This window comes from Gopherus flavomarginatus, chromosome 1 (assembly GCF_025201925.1).
Source record: "Gopherus flavomarginatus isolate rGopFla2 chromosome 1, rGopFla2.mat.asm, whole genome shotgun sequence".
Taxonomy (NCBI): Eukaryota; Metazoa; Chordata; order Testudines; family Testudinidae; genus Gopherus; species Gopherus flavomarginatus.
The window spans coordinates 313,438,671-313,454,962 of NC_066617.1; the positions used below are offsets into that span (position 1 = coordinate 313,438,671).

Sequence of the window (16,292 nt, forward strand, 5' to 3'; positions counted from 1 at the left end):
CTCTTAAATATCTCCAGAGATGGAGATTCCACAACTTCCCTAGGCAATCTATTCCAGTGTTTAACTACCCTGACAGTTAGAAACTTTTTCCTAATGTCCAACCTAAATCTCCCTTGCTGCAGTTTAAGCCCATTGCTTCTTGTTCTATCATTGGAGGCTAAGGTGAACAAGTTTTCTCCCTCCTCCTGATGACACCCGTTTAGATACCTGAAAACTGCTATCATGTCCCCTCTGTCTTCTCTTTTCCAAACTAAACAAACCCAATTCCTTCAGCCTTCCTTCATAGGTCATGTTCTCAAGACCTTTAATCATTCTTGTTGCTCTTCTCTGGACCCTCTCCAATTTCTCCACATCTTTCTTGAAATGCGGTGCCCAGAACTGGACACAATACTCCAGCTGAGGCCTGACCAGCGCAGAGTAAAGTGGAAGAATGACTTCTCGTGTCTTGTTTACAACACACCTGTTAATGCATCCCAGAATCACGTTGGCTTTTTTTGCAACAGTATCACACTGTTGACTCATATTAAGCTTGTGGTCTACTATGACCCCTAGATCTCTTTCTGCCATACTCCTTCCTAGACAGTCTCTTCCCATTCTGTATGTGTGAAACTGATTGTTCCTTCCTAAGCGGAGCACTTTGCATTTATCTTTATTGAACTTCATCCTGTTTACCTCAGACCATTTCTCCAATTTGTCCAGATCATTTTGAATTTTGACCCTGTCCTCCAAAGCAGTTGCAATCCCTCCCAGTTTGGTATCGTCCGCAAACTTAATAAGCGTACTTTCTATGCCAACATCTAAATCGTTGATGAAGATATTGAACAGAACCGGTCCCAAAACAGACCCCTGCGGAACCCCACTTGTTATACCTTTCTGGCAGGATTGGGAGCCATTAACAACTACTCTCTGAGTACGGTTATCCAGCCAGTTATGCACCCACCTTATAGTAGCCCCATCTAAATTGTACTTTCCTAGTTTATCTATAAGAATATCATGCAAGACCGTATCAAATGCCTTACTAAAGTCTAGGTATATCACATCCACCGCTTCTCCCTTATCCACAAGGCTCGTTATCCTATCAAAGAACGCTATCAGATTAGTTTGACACGATTTGTTCTTTACAAATCCATGCTGGCTATTCCCTATCACCTTATCACCTTCCAAGTGTTTGCAGATGATTTCTTTAATTACTTGCTCCATTATCTTCCCTGGCACAGAAGTTAAACTAACTGGTCTGTAGTTTCCTGGGTTGTTTTTATTTCCCTTTTTATAGATGGGCACTGTATTTGCCCCCTTCCAGTCTTCTGGAATATCCCCCGTCTCCCATGATTTCCCAAAAATAATAGCTAGAGGCTCAGATACCTCTTTTATTAACTCCTTGAGTATTCTGGGATGCATTTCATCAGGCCCTGGTGACTTGCAGGCATCTAGCTTTTCTAAGTGATTTTTTACTTGCTCTTTTTTTATTTTATCTTCTAAACCTACCCTCTTCCCGTAAGCATTCACTATATTAGACATTCCTTCAGACTTCTCAGTGAAGACCGAAACAAAGAAGTCATTAAGCATCTCTGCCATTTCCAAGTCTCCCGTTACTGTTTCCCCCTCCTCACTGAGCAGTGGGCCTACCCTGTCCTTGGTCTTCCTCTTGCTTTTAATGTATTGATAAAAAGTCTTCTTGTTTCCCTTTATTCCCATAGCTAGTTTGAGCTCATTTTGTGCCTTTGCCTTTCTAATCTTGCCTCTGCATTCCTATGTTATTTGCCTATATTCATCCTTTGTAACCTGACCTAGTTTCCATTTTTTATATGACGCCTTTTTATTTTGTAGGTCACGCAAGATCTCATGATTAAGCCAAGGTGGTCTTTTGCCACATTTTCTATCTTTCTTAACCATCGGAATAGCTTGCTTTTGGGCCCTTAATAGTGTTCCTTTGAAAAACTGCCAACTCTCCTCAGTTGTTTTTCCCCTTTATAGACTTCTATCATATTTCCCCTTAGTCATCTCTTTTCCAAACTGAAAAGACCCAGCCTTTTTAATCTCTCCTCATATGGAAGCTGTTCCATACCCTTAATCATTTTTGTTGCCCTTCTTGGTAACTTTTCCAATTCTTTTTTTGAAATGGGGTGACTAGAACTGCATGCAGTTTTCTAGGTGTTGGCATATCATGAATTTATATAGTAGAATTATGATATTTATTGTATTATTTATCCCTTTCCTAATGGTTCCTAACATTATTAGTCTGTTTGATTGCCACTGCACAGTGAGTGGATGTTTTCAGAGAACTAGCCACAATGACTTCAAGATCTCTATTGAGCGGTAACAGCTAATTTAGATCCCATCATGTATAGTTATCCCATTATATATAGTTGGAATTATGATTTCAATGTGCATTACTTTGCATTTATCAACATTGAATTTCATCTGCCATTTTGTTGTCCAGTCACCCAGTTTTGTGAAATCCCTTTGTAATGCCTTTCAGTGTGCTTTGGACATAATTTTGTGTCATCTGCAAATTTTGCCACTCCACTCTTTACGCCTTTTCCAGATGATTTATGATTATGTTGAACAGCACATGTCCCAGTACAGCTTCTTGGTTGTTATTCAATGTCTGGAGCTTTCTTTTGACTTCAGATTTTGGGGATGATATGTTATAAATTTTGATTCCTGATGTCACCTTGAATAGACCCATCGGTGCACAATGCCTCTAATCAAATATGTTTTGTTTTTGTTTTAACTAAGCAAAACTATAGCCAGAACAGTAGGAACCACAGTTGCTGTTTTCTAAGGATGAGCATGAATGCTGTGCTATACTGAGCAAAACACATTTATTTCAAAATTATTCCCAGGAAAATGAGAGTAAAACCGACCATTTTTACTGTAACTTCTAATTATATACCTGAAGCATGCAACACTTTCACTTATGTAATGTGTACATGTAATACTCTTAAGCGAATATCAGGTCTAGGTTTACCTGCACCCTGTGCCTCTAAGGGTTGAAGATCTGCTGAGGGGATCGAAAGGGTCAGCTTTGGTTGCAGCAGCAGAGTTTGCTTCACTCTGAAAGGACTGAGAAGCAATGGGGCTTGTGCAAGCTGTGCTTGGTTAGCTGGTTATGTATTTTTTTAATACTAAGTTTATTAAAACTCTAGTTTTTAAAACTGTCCCGAGACTGAACTCACCATTCTTGTCCACCAACCACCCCTCTCTGGCTTAACGTGGGTTTGATTTTCTTACTAAAAGTTGGAAACATACCTGAATATTTTGAAAGCTTCCGTTTTAACCAAAAATAATCCCATTGTCATGACATACTTTGAGATTAATATATTAGGACCACAGAAGTATTACCATGGCTAAGTGCTGTAGTGTTTATTTTGTGGTGAGGCCTGCATTACACTCTAGTATGTTCCATTCAACTTCCTGATGTCCAATAACTATTCACACCAGGTAATTTATTGGCAGCAATTAAATACCGCACTGGATTTGTAAATAGCTTCAAATCTTCCTCCAACCTATAATTCAAATTTTGCAACTTTGAAGAAAGCCATGAGATATCTTAAGTTTTGTCTATAGTTATACTAACATAGTTAAAGGAGTATATAAAGTGGTTCAACTCCCCCTAGTGTGGGTGATGATGTTTGTCCTTCGCATTCAAAGATGACCATGACATGGCTGGTTAGTTTGGTTTCTGTGAGCACGTGAATGGCTGATCAGGCCAATTTCAGCTTTGAACTGTCTGTAGCACACTGAACAAGAGATGCCGCCATGGATTACTTGATTAACAGCGGACATGCTGCTTTTGCGTGATTTACATTGCTGGCGCTTCTGCTCTGCCTCAGTAGTTCTCCTCAGAGACTGTAGCTCCAGCAATGATGAGGCTTTGCCAGGTAGAACAATCATGAGTGAGATCTCTCCAAAACTCTGTGTCAGTGTTGAAATGCCTCAAGGATAACTTGAGAGAATCCTTGAAACATTTCTTCTGGCCTCCTTAAGAGCCCTTTTCCTCACCATAAAAGATCATAGAATATCAAGGTTGGAAGGGACCTCAGGAGGTCAACTAGTCCAACCCCCTGCTCCCAGCAGGACCAATCCCCAGACAGTTTTTTACCCCAGTTCCCTAAATGGCCTCCTTGAGGATTGAGCTCACAACCCTGGGTTTAGCAGGCCAATGCTTAAACCACTGAGCTGTCTCTCCCACCCGCGAAGAGATCACTCTAATGTTTCCATAGTTGGCAGGATTCAAACCTGCGCAGGGAGACCCTAATCAATTGCTAGTCCCATCACCTTAACCACTTGGCCACAACTATTTAATATGGAACGCTTCACGAATTTGCGTGTCATCTTTGCACAAGGGCAATGCTCATCATCTCTGTATCATTTCAATTTTAGTATATGTCTCTGTCAGTTGTTCATTTGACATTCTGGTGTTATGGCCTGCCCATCTCATCTGTGATTTCATCAACAAAGTATGGATGCTTTGAATACCTGCCTATAGGAGAACCTCAGTATCTGGAACCTTGTCTTGCCATCTTATCAGGTTCCTCAGACAGTCCATGTGAAAACTTATACCCAATATAACTGCATCCTACTGAATCAATGGTATAGCTATTCCCATACAGGCAAGGGAGTAGGATACACTGGTATATGGCACCTTTATGCCAATATAACTCTCCATACCAAGGGGGTCTACTAGTATAACTATTTCAGTGTTTAAAAACAAAACAACCCCCACCTCCAATCAAAATAGTAATACTGGTACAAAAACTGTATAGATGAGGTCTGAGAGAAGAGACCTGGCTGTGGCAAAGTAATGGACTGGCTTGTGCATATGTGTACCACTGTTCCAGTGGATGGAGTATACATGTATGTGAGTTGCTTACTTGCAGAGCTAGTTGTGATGTTATTCCAGCTCTCTGGGTTGAATGATGATCAGTGCACATGAGAATGGTGAGTAAATGGCTAAGCTTTACTTCAGATGTGTCAATAATAGAGTTAAAAAAACAAAACCTATATTTCTTATCACCATAGCTGTTAGTCACTTAGAAGCTACAGACGCTATCATTTGCTTTTGTTCTCATACTTTCCCAAGGGGTAAAATGTACAGTACAGTATCTTGTTTTAGAATGTTTATAAATCTATAACAGTTAATATATAATGGCTATTGCTATGTGTTTGTTAGAGAAGACAAGTCTAAGAAATGCACCTTCTACCTGGAACGGAAAGTGGTGAGGTTTGTGATGGTCCTTAGTTCTTAAGGAAGTTCCTTCCACAGTCTTGGCCCAGCCCCCAAGAAATTCTGTCTCCTGCAGATTAGCTTTATTCTTACTCTAGAAAATTCCATTATTAGGACCTGTCCATATCCCACCTATTTTGAATAGCTATGTGGGAGACTTTAGCATAAAGGGCCAAATTTAGCTCTGGTGTAAGCAAGTGTAACTCTCAAAGTCAAGGCATCAGGGCTGAATCTGAACTATCCTGCTCTGCATCTTAGAAATACGTGCTGCTGCTACTTCCTTCTTCCCCCATCCCAAGATCTAGGATATCAGGGTACCATATGCAGCGTCATCACTAGCAATACAGAAATAACAAACAGCTTTATAACACAAATCAAAGTCGTCTCAGTGTATTATTATCAAAGCAATATGCTAGCAATCTTAAAATTAAGAATAGTACACTGGAGAGGTAAAACAGCATTACTTCACTGCTCCGGCATGAAACACACACTATGAGGGGAGCTTTGTCAAGAACTTCAGTGAGATCAGGATCAGGACCTTTATTTGTCAACAGCCAAACAAAACATTCATCTTTAGCTTGTTTCTGCTTCACCTAGATTCACCCCCAGTGAGATTTTATGATTGTCTGCTAATTCACAGCCTAACTACAGTGGGGGCTAGAAACTCCAAATCTGATTGGTCATTGTGCTTGGAGCTATACAGACACATGAAGTCATCATCCCTGGCTTAAGGAGCTGACAATCTAAGACCAAAGGCCAGAAAGCTGGTCTATGCAGATGGAACCTTACCGCTCACTGCACTGCTATAGTGCTTCTACAGAAGTTTTTTTTCAAATTCTCCGGTGTGGAATGTAAGGCACTGGGTTGCAGTGGCTCTGGTCAGCACTGCCGACCGGGCCATTAAAAGTCTCGTTACCTGTGCTGCCCAGCTACGGCAGGCTAGTCCCTACCTGTTCTGACACCATGCTGTGCCCCAGAAGCAGCCAGCAGCAGGTCCAGCTCCTGGGGGGTGGAAGCCCACAGGGCTCCGTGCGCTGCCCCTGCCCCAAACACTGGCCGGGGGGAAGGAGGGAGGGAGGGAAGGACAACAGTGATTGCAGTCAAAAGCCACACAGAGCCACGTGCACATTTCTGCCTAAGAGCTGGGCCTGCTGCTGGCTGCTTCTGAGTGTAGCACTGTCCATGGTGCCAGGACAGGGAGGAAGCTTGCCTTAGTACCCCCACTGCGCCACTGACCAGGAGACACCTGAGTTAAGCTCGTGCCACAATCCCCAGCCCTGAGCACCCCCCCAAACCCAGAGCCACCTCCTGCATCCCAAATCCCTCATCCCCAGAGCCTGCACTGAGCCCTGACCCTCTCCCACACCACAACTCCCTGTCCTAGCCCACAGCCCCCTCCCACACCCTGAACCCCTCATTCCCAACTCCAGTCTTCACCCCTGCACCCCAACCTCTCATTCCCAGCTCCATTGGTTAAAGGGTATCAACAATTTTCTTCAACGGGGTCACCAGAAAAAGTTTGCAAGGCATGTTTTCTAATCCTTTAATTGTTCTTGTGGCTCATCTGAACCTTCTCCAATTTATCAACATTTTTGAACTGTGGGCACCAGAACAGGACACCGTATTCCAGCAGTGGTCACACCAGTGCCAAATACAGAGGTAAAATAAACTCTCTACTCCTACTTGAGATTTCTCTCTTTATACATCTTTGGAGCAGGGACTTGAAATTTAGCACTGGGGCACTCTAGTGTCTAGTGCCTTTGGTGTCCCCATGAAACACTTCCCAAATCTGGCCAGATTTAAATTGTATTCATAGATGCGCAGTAGAGGCTTGTTAAAGTTTCAAGTATCAGAGGGGTAGCTGTGTTAGTCTGGATCTGTAAAAGCAGCGAAGAGTGCCGTGGCAGCTTATAGACTAAGACATATTGGAGCATGAGCTTTCGTGGGTGAATACCCCCTTCGTTGGATGCATGCATCTGACGAAGTGGATATTCACCCACGGAAGCTGATGCTCCAATATGTCTGTTAATCTATAAGGTGCCACAGGACTCTTTGCTGCTTTTGTTAAAGTTTGGCAGCTAAAATTCTGGAGCATGCTTAATACAAATATAATCAAGTCTCTGAGTATGTGAAAACTGCACTTTTTCTCACCGGGAATAGAACACAGGCCTTCTACATCACAATATTCTGCACTATGTAGCAAACAGCTGTGTATCACAGTAGCAAACTCCTCATCCCCCTCTGTGAACCAGTCACTATGGAGGCTAAGAGCCTACTTCTGCTGTCTTTTAGACCTGGTCTATACTACGAGTTTAGGTCGAATTTAGCAGTGCTAAACTGAATTAACCCTGCACTCATCCACACAACAAAGCCATTTACTTCGATAAAATCGATTTCTGTACTCCTATTACACAGTGCACCATTGTGACCTCTCTGGACAGCAATCTGAACTCGGATGCACTGGCCAGGTAGACAGGAAAAGCCCTGGAAACTTTTGAATTTCATTTCCTGTTTTCCCAGCCTGGACAGTTGATCAGCACAGGTAACTATGCAGTCCAATAATTGAAAAAGAGGTTCAGCGTGGACTGTACGGGAGATACTTGATCTGATCGCTGTATGGGGAGAGGATTCTATGCTAGCAGAACTATGTTCCAAAAGACGGAATGTCAAAACATTTGAAAAAGTCTCCAAGGGCATGATGGAGAGAGGACACAATAGAGACTCACTACAGTGCTGCATGAAAGTTAAGGAGCTCAGACAAGCATACCAGAAAACCAAAGAAGCATATGTCCAGTGCAGAGCCGCAGACATGCCGCTTCTACGCTGAGCTGCATGCAATTCTAGGGGGCACCACCACCACTACCCCACCCCTGACCATGGATTCCAAGGTGAGGGTAACCTCAGCCACGCCTGAGGATTTTGTGGACAGGGAAGATGAGGAGGAGGAGGACAAGCTTGCAGAGAGCACACAGCACATCATTCTCCCCAACAGCCAGACTCTTTTTCTCAGCCTGACTGAAGTAGCCTCCCAACCCTCTCAAGGCGGTATCCCGTACCATGGAGCCATAGAAGGGACCTTTGTAAATATAAAACATGGTTTAAAAGCAAATGTTTTTTAATGATTAATTTGCCCTGAGGACTTGGGATGCATTCGCAGCCAATACAGCTACTGGAAAAGTCTGTTAACGTGTCTGGGGATGGAGCGGAAATCCACCAGGGACATCTCCATGAAGCTCTCCTGGAGGTACTCCAAAAGCCTTTGCAGAAGGTTTCTGGGCAGGGCAGCCTTATTCCGTTCTCTGTGGTAGAACACTTTACCAAGTCATGCTAGTAGCAAGTAATCTGGTATCATTGCATGACAAAACCTGGCAGCGTATGGTCCCGTGTTTGCTGGCATTCAAGCAACATCTGTTCTTTATCTCGCTGTGTTATCCTCAGGAGAGTGATATAGTTCACGGTAACCTGGTTGAAATATGGGAATTTAATTAAGAGGACAGAGATAGCCGTTCCTACAGGGCTGTTTGCCTGTGGCTGAAAAGAAATCAGCCCCGCAGTTAGCCAAACAGTGTGTGGGTGTGTGATGTGATTGGCACTGAGCTGTTCGTGTTTGGCTAGCAGGGATCTTCCCTGATACCAGTCACGTGGTTGGGGAGGGGCAAAGTGATCATCTCAGATAATTGGAAGGAGGGGTTAGTTTGGTTTCTGCTGCTGCACGTTAACATGGAAACCGCAGCACTCAACAGGCTTTGCTTGGTCTGGCAAAGGAGGGCGCTGCTTTTATGAAGGTTGCAGAAGCCAAAAAACAATGGCTTACCATGGCCACATACAAGCCGAATTCTGTTGCTCGGCCTTGCATCTGTGATCTCTAAGACCAAAGCTGCAGGCACTCAATATTAAGATGCAAAATGCGACCTTGTACCGAAATCACATGTGCTATGTAATGTGAATAGTGTTGTTCACCGTGAAAGAGTATGATCATTGTTCTCTAAAATGTATCTTTTTAAAAATACTTCTCTCCCTTTTTTCCCTCCCGCAGCTGCAAATTTTTCAAGCCTCCCTCCTCCATTGGGAAGGTGATCTTAGATAAGGTGGCAAAAAAATGCAAGCAAGATGAAATGTTCTCTGAGATCATGCAGTCGACCCGCAGTGAAAGCTAATTTGAATGATTGGAAGGACACAGTATCACAGTACAGGAAAGCGGCCAAAGAATGTGAGGACAGGAGGGACGCTCGAGATGAGAAGTGGCGGCAGGAAGATCAGAGGAGGCAGGATGCAATGCTGCAGCTACTGCAGGATCAAATGGACATGCTCCGGCATCTGGTGGAGCTTCAGAATGGCAACAGGATCACAGAGTGCTGCTGAAGCCCCTGTATAACCGCCCTCCCCCTTGCCCACTCCCCCCTCCCCATGTTCCATAGCCTCCTCACCCAGATGACCAAGAACGTGAGGGGGAGGCTCCGTGCACCCTGCCACTCTACCCCAGTGGACAGCCCAAGCAAAAGGCTATCATTCAACAAGTTTTGAAGTGGCCTTTTCCTTCCCTCCCTCCTCCTACACCCCACCTGGGCTACCTTGTCAGTTCTCTCCCTCTTTTTATAATCAAATGATAAAGAATACATGGTTTTTAAACAATAGTGACTTTATTTCCTTTGAAAGCAAGCTGTGGTCAAAGGGGGGAGGGTGGGTGGCTTAAATGGAATGAGTCAATCAAGGGGCAGGTTTTCATCAAGGAGAAACAAACAGAACTCTCACACTGTAGCCTGGCCAGTCATGAAACTGGTTTTCAAAGCTTCTCTGATGCGCAGTGCTTCCTGGTATGCTCTTCTAATCACCCTGGTGTTTGGCTGCGTGTAATCAGTGGCCAGGCGATTTGCCTCAACCTCCCACCCCGCCATAAATGTCTCCCCCTTACTCTCACAGAGATTGTGGAGCACACAGCAAGCAGCAATAACAATGGGAATATTGGTTTGGCTGAGGTCTGAGTGAGTCAGTAAAGTGCACCAGTGTCCCTTTAAATGTTCAAATGCACATTCTACCACTATTGTGCACTTGCTTAGCCTATAGTTGAACAGCTCCTGACTACTGTCCAGACTGCCAGTGTATGGCTTCATGAAAAATGGCATTAAGGGGTTGGCTAGGTCCCCAAGGATAATTATAGGCATTTCAACACCCAACAGGTATATTCTGGTCTGGGAAGTAAATCCCTTGCTGCAGCCATTTAAACAGATTAATGTTCCTGAAGATGTGAGCGTCATGAACCCTTCCCCGCAATCCCATGTTGACGTTGGTGAAACGTCCCTTGTGATCCACCAGTGCTTGCAGAACCATTGAAAAGTACCCCTTGTGGTTTATGTACTGGCTGCCCTGGTGCTCCGGTGCCAAGATAGGGATATGGGTTCCATCTATCGCCCCACCACACTTAGGGAATCCCATTGCAGCAAAGCCATTCACTATGACCTCTACATGTCCCAGAGTCACTACCTTTGGTAGCAGCAGCTCAGTGACTGCTTTGGCTACTTGCATAACAGCAGCCCCCACAGTAGATTTGCCCACTCCAAATTGATTCCCAACTGACTGGTAGCTGTCTGGTGTTGCAAGCTTCCACAGGGCTATCACCACTCGCTTCTCAACTGTGAGGGCTGCTCTCATCTTGGTATTCTGGCGCTTCAGGGCAGGGGAAAGCAAGTCACAAAGTTCCATGAAAGTGGCCCTATGCATACGAAAGTTGCAGCCACTAGGAATCATCCCACACGTGCAACATTGTGTGGTCCCACCAATCTGTGCTTGTTTCCTGGGCCCAGAATTGGCATTCCACAGCATGAACCTGCCCCATTAACACCATGATCTCCAAAGCACCGGGACCCATGGTTTGAGAGAATTCTGTGTTCATTTCCTCATCACTCTTGTCGCCATGCTGCTACCTCCTCCTTGCCTGGTTTTGCAGGTTCTGGTTCAGCATAAACTGCACAATAATGCGCGAGGTGTTTATAATGTTCATGACTGCTGTGTTGAGCTGAGCGGGCTCCATGCTTGCCATGGTATGGCGTCTACACAGGTAACCCAGGAAAAAAGGTGCAAAACGGTTGTCTGCTGTTGCTTTCATGGAGGGAGGAAGAGGGGGGACTGACAACATGTACCCAGAACCACCCGCGACAATGTTTTTGGCCCCATCAGGCATTGAGATCTCAATCCAGAATTCCAATGGGCGGGAACTATGTGATAGCTATGGGATAGCTACCCACAGTGCAACACTCTGGAAGTTGACACTAGCCTCAGTACTATGGACGCACACCGCCGAATTAATGTGCTGAGTGTGGCCGCATGCACTTGATTTTATACAATCTGTTTCCAAAAATCAAATTCTGTAAAATTGGAGTAATCCCGTACTGTAGACATTCCCTTACTCAATTAGCTTTTAGGCAAAGATCTCCACAGCAGGAACATCTTAGCCATACCAAGGTTTTGTGGCCTCACTTCCTATTCTGGTGGCACTATGCCAACCGAGGATTCCTCTCTGCTAGGGACTCCTCCAATGGTCAGATCTTCTAGCTCTGAGGTATCAGTCTCTGTCACCAGAGCAGTGAAAGCAGCCACAGGCGCACACAGGTGAACGGAGGCTTATGTCGTTGATGCTATATTTACAGTCAATATAAGACATTGCTCTCATGAAGATCAGGGGCTGGGAGGGGAAATTCAATTATAATATATAATGAAGACCTGTACAAGTTTTTAAAATTTGTTGTTTTCCCGCTTGTTATTTACGTCCAAAATAGCATGAATATAAAGCCAGGTCTCCTTTGGGTCTGCTGGAGGACTTCTTGGCCTCTTAGTGGAGTGTATTGTGAGCACAATTCCCTTATTTGAAGAGCTGTCAGTGTCAAACCTTGGACAAAGATGTCACTTCTTCCACAGGGCCAGTAACCACTGGTGTCACATGACAATAAAAAACCCGTGTCTCACGAAATGGGTCTCCGCCCACGAACGCTCATGCTCCAATACGTCTGTTAGTCTATAAGGTGCCCCAGGACTCTCTGTTGCTTTTTACAGATCCAGACTAACACAGCTACCCCTCTGCCAACCGAACCCCAGACCCCTTCAGCGGTTTGACTCTGGTGCCCTTCTCCACGCCACCTCTCTGCTTTCTGTCTCATTTCGCCGTCGCCTGCCGCAGCAGATGAGATTTACATTTCTAATGCTCCAAACTGGCAGGAAAAACTAACTGACCAAAAGGACTAACGCCTGCTGCGCCTCGCCCGGGCGGCAGCAGCCAGGAGAGCCCCAGCCCACACAGGAGGAGGAGTCGCCGTTAAGGCGACAGTCAGGGCGAGGCCCAGCTCCTAGTTAGCAGCAGGGGGTCAGGCTCAAGCTCAGGCAGCCACTCCACCTGCTGGGACGCCCAGAAAACACAGAGACGGCGGCAGCTCCTCTATTGGCTAAGAAAAGCGGGTGAGCTTATTGGCTGAACGGCTCGCGCTGGAACTTCTGTTGCCAAGACTCTGAATTCCTCTTCCGGGTTCTCAGCCTCATTCTTGTACGCAGGCTCCGCCCCCTTTTGAATACGCTCTGGCTCTCCCTGCTCTGAAACGAGCGAGGGCTGGGAAGTGACGCGAGCGCTCCCCCCGCGAGCGGGTCGGACGTGACGTTTTTCCCGCGGTTTGAGCGGTTGCGGCTGGGACGGGGAACTGGTTTGTCCGTTTCCCTTCTCCCCGCCTCGGTGGACGTTTAAACTTCTGACCCAACAGTTGCGGTGGCTCCGCGCGCGGGCCCGACATGCCGCCCAAGCCCCCCCGGAAGGGGGGAGCCGCCGCCAAGGGCCAGCGAGCCAGCCCGGACCGCGGCACCGGCGGCACCTCACCACCTGCCGCCGCCAGGTGAGAGTCGCAGCGCCCCTCTCTCGGCCAGCCGCCTCCGCCGCCTCTTCCCAGCCCGGCACCTCGGCGCCCCGCTGCCTGCCCGGGGCTCTAGCACCGGCGGCGCTGCCACCTCCTCCTGCTGCTCCGGGCAGCTCCGCTCGGGCGGACGCGGAAGCGTGTCCTGTCCCGGGCGTGATGGCTCAGGCGGCGCTCCCGTGCCAGAGGTTTCCCTGGCTGTGTAAACGCAGCGGGCGCCGCTGTCCGCCAAACGTACAGTGTCATCCAGGTGGGAGGCTCCCTTAGCCTCGCTGGTGCTGCAGGTGTCAGCTGTGGGCAGCTAAACACCCACCTCACCGGAGTGAAACGTAACGGCTGCAGACCTGGCTCTGACTGGAGACACGTGCAGTGACGAGTGTCAAGCAATTAATGCTGATGTAACCTTAAGTGTTGACTTGTTAACAGCTCAAAGAGTCAGGCAGTGCAAACCCAGAATGTAGGGCTGGGGCCTACCTGGGTTCCTGATCACTTCCAGCTCTTTGGCCCCCATGCTTCCCAAGGACAGCTCCAGCCTGGATAGTCTGAAAAACTGCCATCTGTCTTAATTTGCTACCAGTAATACATAAGGTATTACAAACAACCCTGCTATCTAGTGTAATTTGCTTCCAGTAGCAAGTTATTGATATTGAACTATTATCTGATCAAATCTTCTAAGGGAACACGGATAGCAAATTGTTACAAGTAATAGTTACTGATGTGTAAGATTGTTCTTATTTGCAGACTTGTCCTAATTTGCTGCCTCTTGCCTTTCCCGTCTTCTGGTACAGAAGAAAAAGTGAGAATGAAAAATTCCAAATTAGAAATAATGGTAAAAGTCATTGCTAGTGCAGTACTAGAAACACAGATATTAATGCTAAAACTACTAGCAAGTACTTATACATATTTTCAATGAGTATTTGTTATTAAAATATAAATTTAATATCACAATTACATGCATCTGCACAATAGCAAAGGTAAATGATGAGGTGCTAAAAGTAACTTAGGGAATCCCAGCAGCAGATAAGACAAATTTGTGAACTGCTATGAGACTTTGTGGTCATATATACTGATAAGTGAATCTTAGTTTCTGAGGGGGTATAGGTAAAATACTTCACTGATTCAAGTCTCCTGCAGCACCTCAGTAGGTTACATCAGACAGAGGAGCTGCAATGACTAGGCATTGGGATGCCTGTGCCTTTAAGAACCCAGCCCTGGGAAGCCCATGCTGAGACATACTGTCCCATGGGAGAGGAAATAAAAAAGCCCTTCTGACTCCCCCATTCCCCCCCTGTATTTTTGCAAACACTTGTGTCTCAGTCCACCCGGGTAACTGTTACGCCCTCTGACTGTGCCAGGGTTTTGCCCTCTGTTACCTTCTGGCAGCACCTCATTGGTGGGCTTAACCCCTGGCTCCTATTACCCCTTCTCCCTGTCTCTGATTTTGCTCTTCAGCCCTTATCCTAACCCTGCCTCCAGCTGCTTGAACCCCCCACCCAGTCAATTTCTGACCCCTGCTCACACCCTGGCCACCCTCTCCTCCAGTTTGCCCCCTTTGCCCCTGTTTAACTCCTGCAAAAAGCAGTCCGCAGACTCTGATGCCAAGGAAGGGCAGTGACTTTAGCAGATGTTACTGAGCATTCTCAGTACTCCCTAAATAGCAAATTAAGACAGAGCAGTTTTTCACACTACAAAAGGATTTACCTCTATCTCTGCTACAGGTAGCTGATGTACATGTATCAAGAATTTCAGGATTAGATTAGAAGTTCTAATGTAAGGCTGGTTCCCGAGTCTTAATTCTGATTTTTGTTAGGGCTATTCCAATCCTGGTACTCTGTTAGTTACTAGTTTTAGGCTATGACCTTCCTTCAACCCATTCCTGGGCTTTTGGTGTTATAAGTAAAGCCCTGCAAATCTGCAGATATCAGCTTTATATCATGGACTGTGTTTGTGGGTCAGATGCGGATACAAATTCTATATCTGCACAGGGCTCTAATTATAAGTGACTTCCAGGTTTTAGTTATGTAAATATTGTACATTAAAATGGCTAAATATTATCTTCTGTATGTACAAGCTAACTTTTCCAGCTTTTTTGCAGGATGCTCAACAGAATGGGCTTTGTATCTAGTGAAGTGTCAGATGATATCTAATGTTTTATACTTTATAACCATGTCAGAGATACATTTTCATTTAAAATAACCTGTTACTTATAGACCAGACTAATAGTCTTTTTCACCCTCTCTCCTAGGCTTGAGTTTGGAGAAACTGACTTTGTTGCACTTTGTGACACTTTACGAGTGTCAGACACTGTAAGAGCAAATGCTTGGAAGACATATGAAAAAGTGTCATCTGCTGATGGAACTCTAGTGAGTACTCGGTATAGTTAATGCTTGCAGTTATATTTGATTCCAAATACTGAGCTCTGTAGCAGTGCTTAGCCTGACGTGTTGCCTTAGCCCATTCAAGAAGGAAATTGATAAAAATTGCACATTATTTTAAAATAAAATGCTATAGTGCCATCATTCTTATGCAGGTTTATATCAAGATCAAAAAGTACAAAGGTTGCTGTGTGTACATATCGGTATAAATTAACTTGCATAACCTCATCTTTGTTCTATATAGTTCAATAAATATACTGATTTAAAAAAAACAAATCTGATTTCACATTTACTGTGAATGATAGTAAAACCAGCACTATGTGAACAGTCAACTCTCCAGACCACCGATTACTACTTATAAGCATTATAATAGTCAGTTTTTTATGGCTTCTGTCTTGTGACCCTTTTTTATCAACCATAGTATGTGAGGGCATCGGTAGAGGATAAAAACAGTAAGAGTAGTCCTCATAAAAATAAAAACAGTAGGAATAGTACTAATAAAAACAAACTACTTTTTGTTGTTAAAACACAGCTTTTCAGATTTCATTATACATTAATGTTGGTTCTGTGTCTAGTCATGGCTGAGGCGGCACTTTCATTCCAAGTGCCTGCTGTCTTCCGGCTTTTCTAAGTAGGAGTTAAAAATCTTAGACCTCTGAGAGCCAGAATTAAATTCTGCTGGTCCAAGGTATTGAATTAGTGTCCTTTCTCAAATTACCAGGGCTATTTCCTATTTGCCACTGAAGATCTGGTAAATCCATTTTTCCAGAGAATAGCATGTAGTTTGAATAGATTGAG

General features: G+C 45.0%; 1 protein-coding gene and 1 non-coding gene across 4 annotated transcripts in view; one reads left to right on the top strand and one right to left on the bottom strand.

Moving 5' to 3' along the window:
- Positions 1–4,303: 4,303 nt before the first annotated feature.
- Positions 4,304–4,415, bottom strand: LOC127043422 (U6 spliceosomal RNA). The gene has a single exon (XR_007772267.1). It is a non-coding gene; the product is annotated as a U6 spliceosomal RNA (small nuclear RNA).
- Positions 4,416–12,829: 8,414 nt separating this feature from the next.
- Positions 12,830–16,292, top strand: part of RB1 (RB transcriptional corepressor 1) — a 192,254-nt gene continuing 188,791 nt past the window's right edge. The window contains exons 1-2 of one of the 3 annotated variants that reach the window (XM_050948086.1): positions 12,830–13,101; positions 15,365–15,482. In XM_050948086.1, the coding sequence (XP_050804043.1) occupies positions 13,001–13,101; positions 15,365–15,482 (219 nt within the window). In that variant the 5' untranslated portion in view covers positions 12,830–13,000. The remainder of the gene's footprint in view (positions 13,102–15,364; positions 15,483–16,292) is intronic. The other 2 variants (XM_050948066.1, XM_050948075.1) reach the window with 2 other exon arrangements.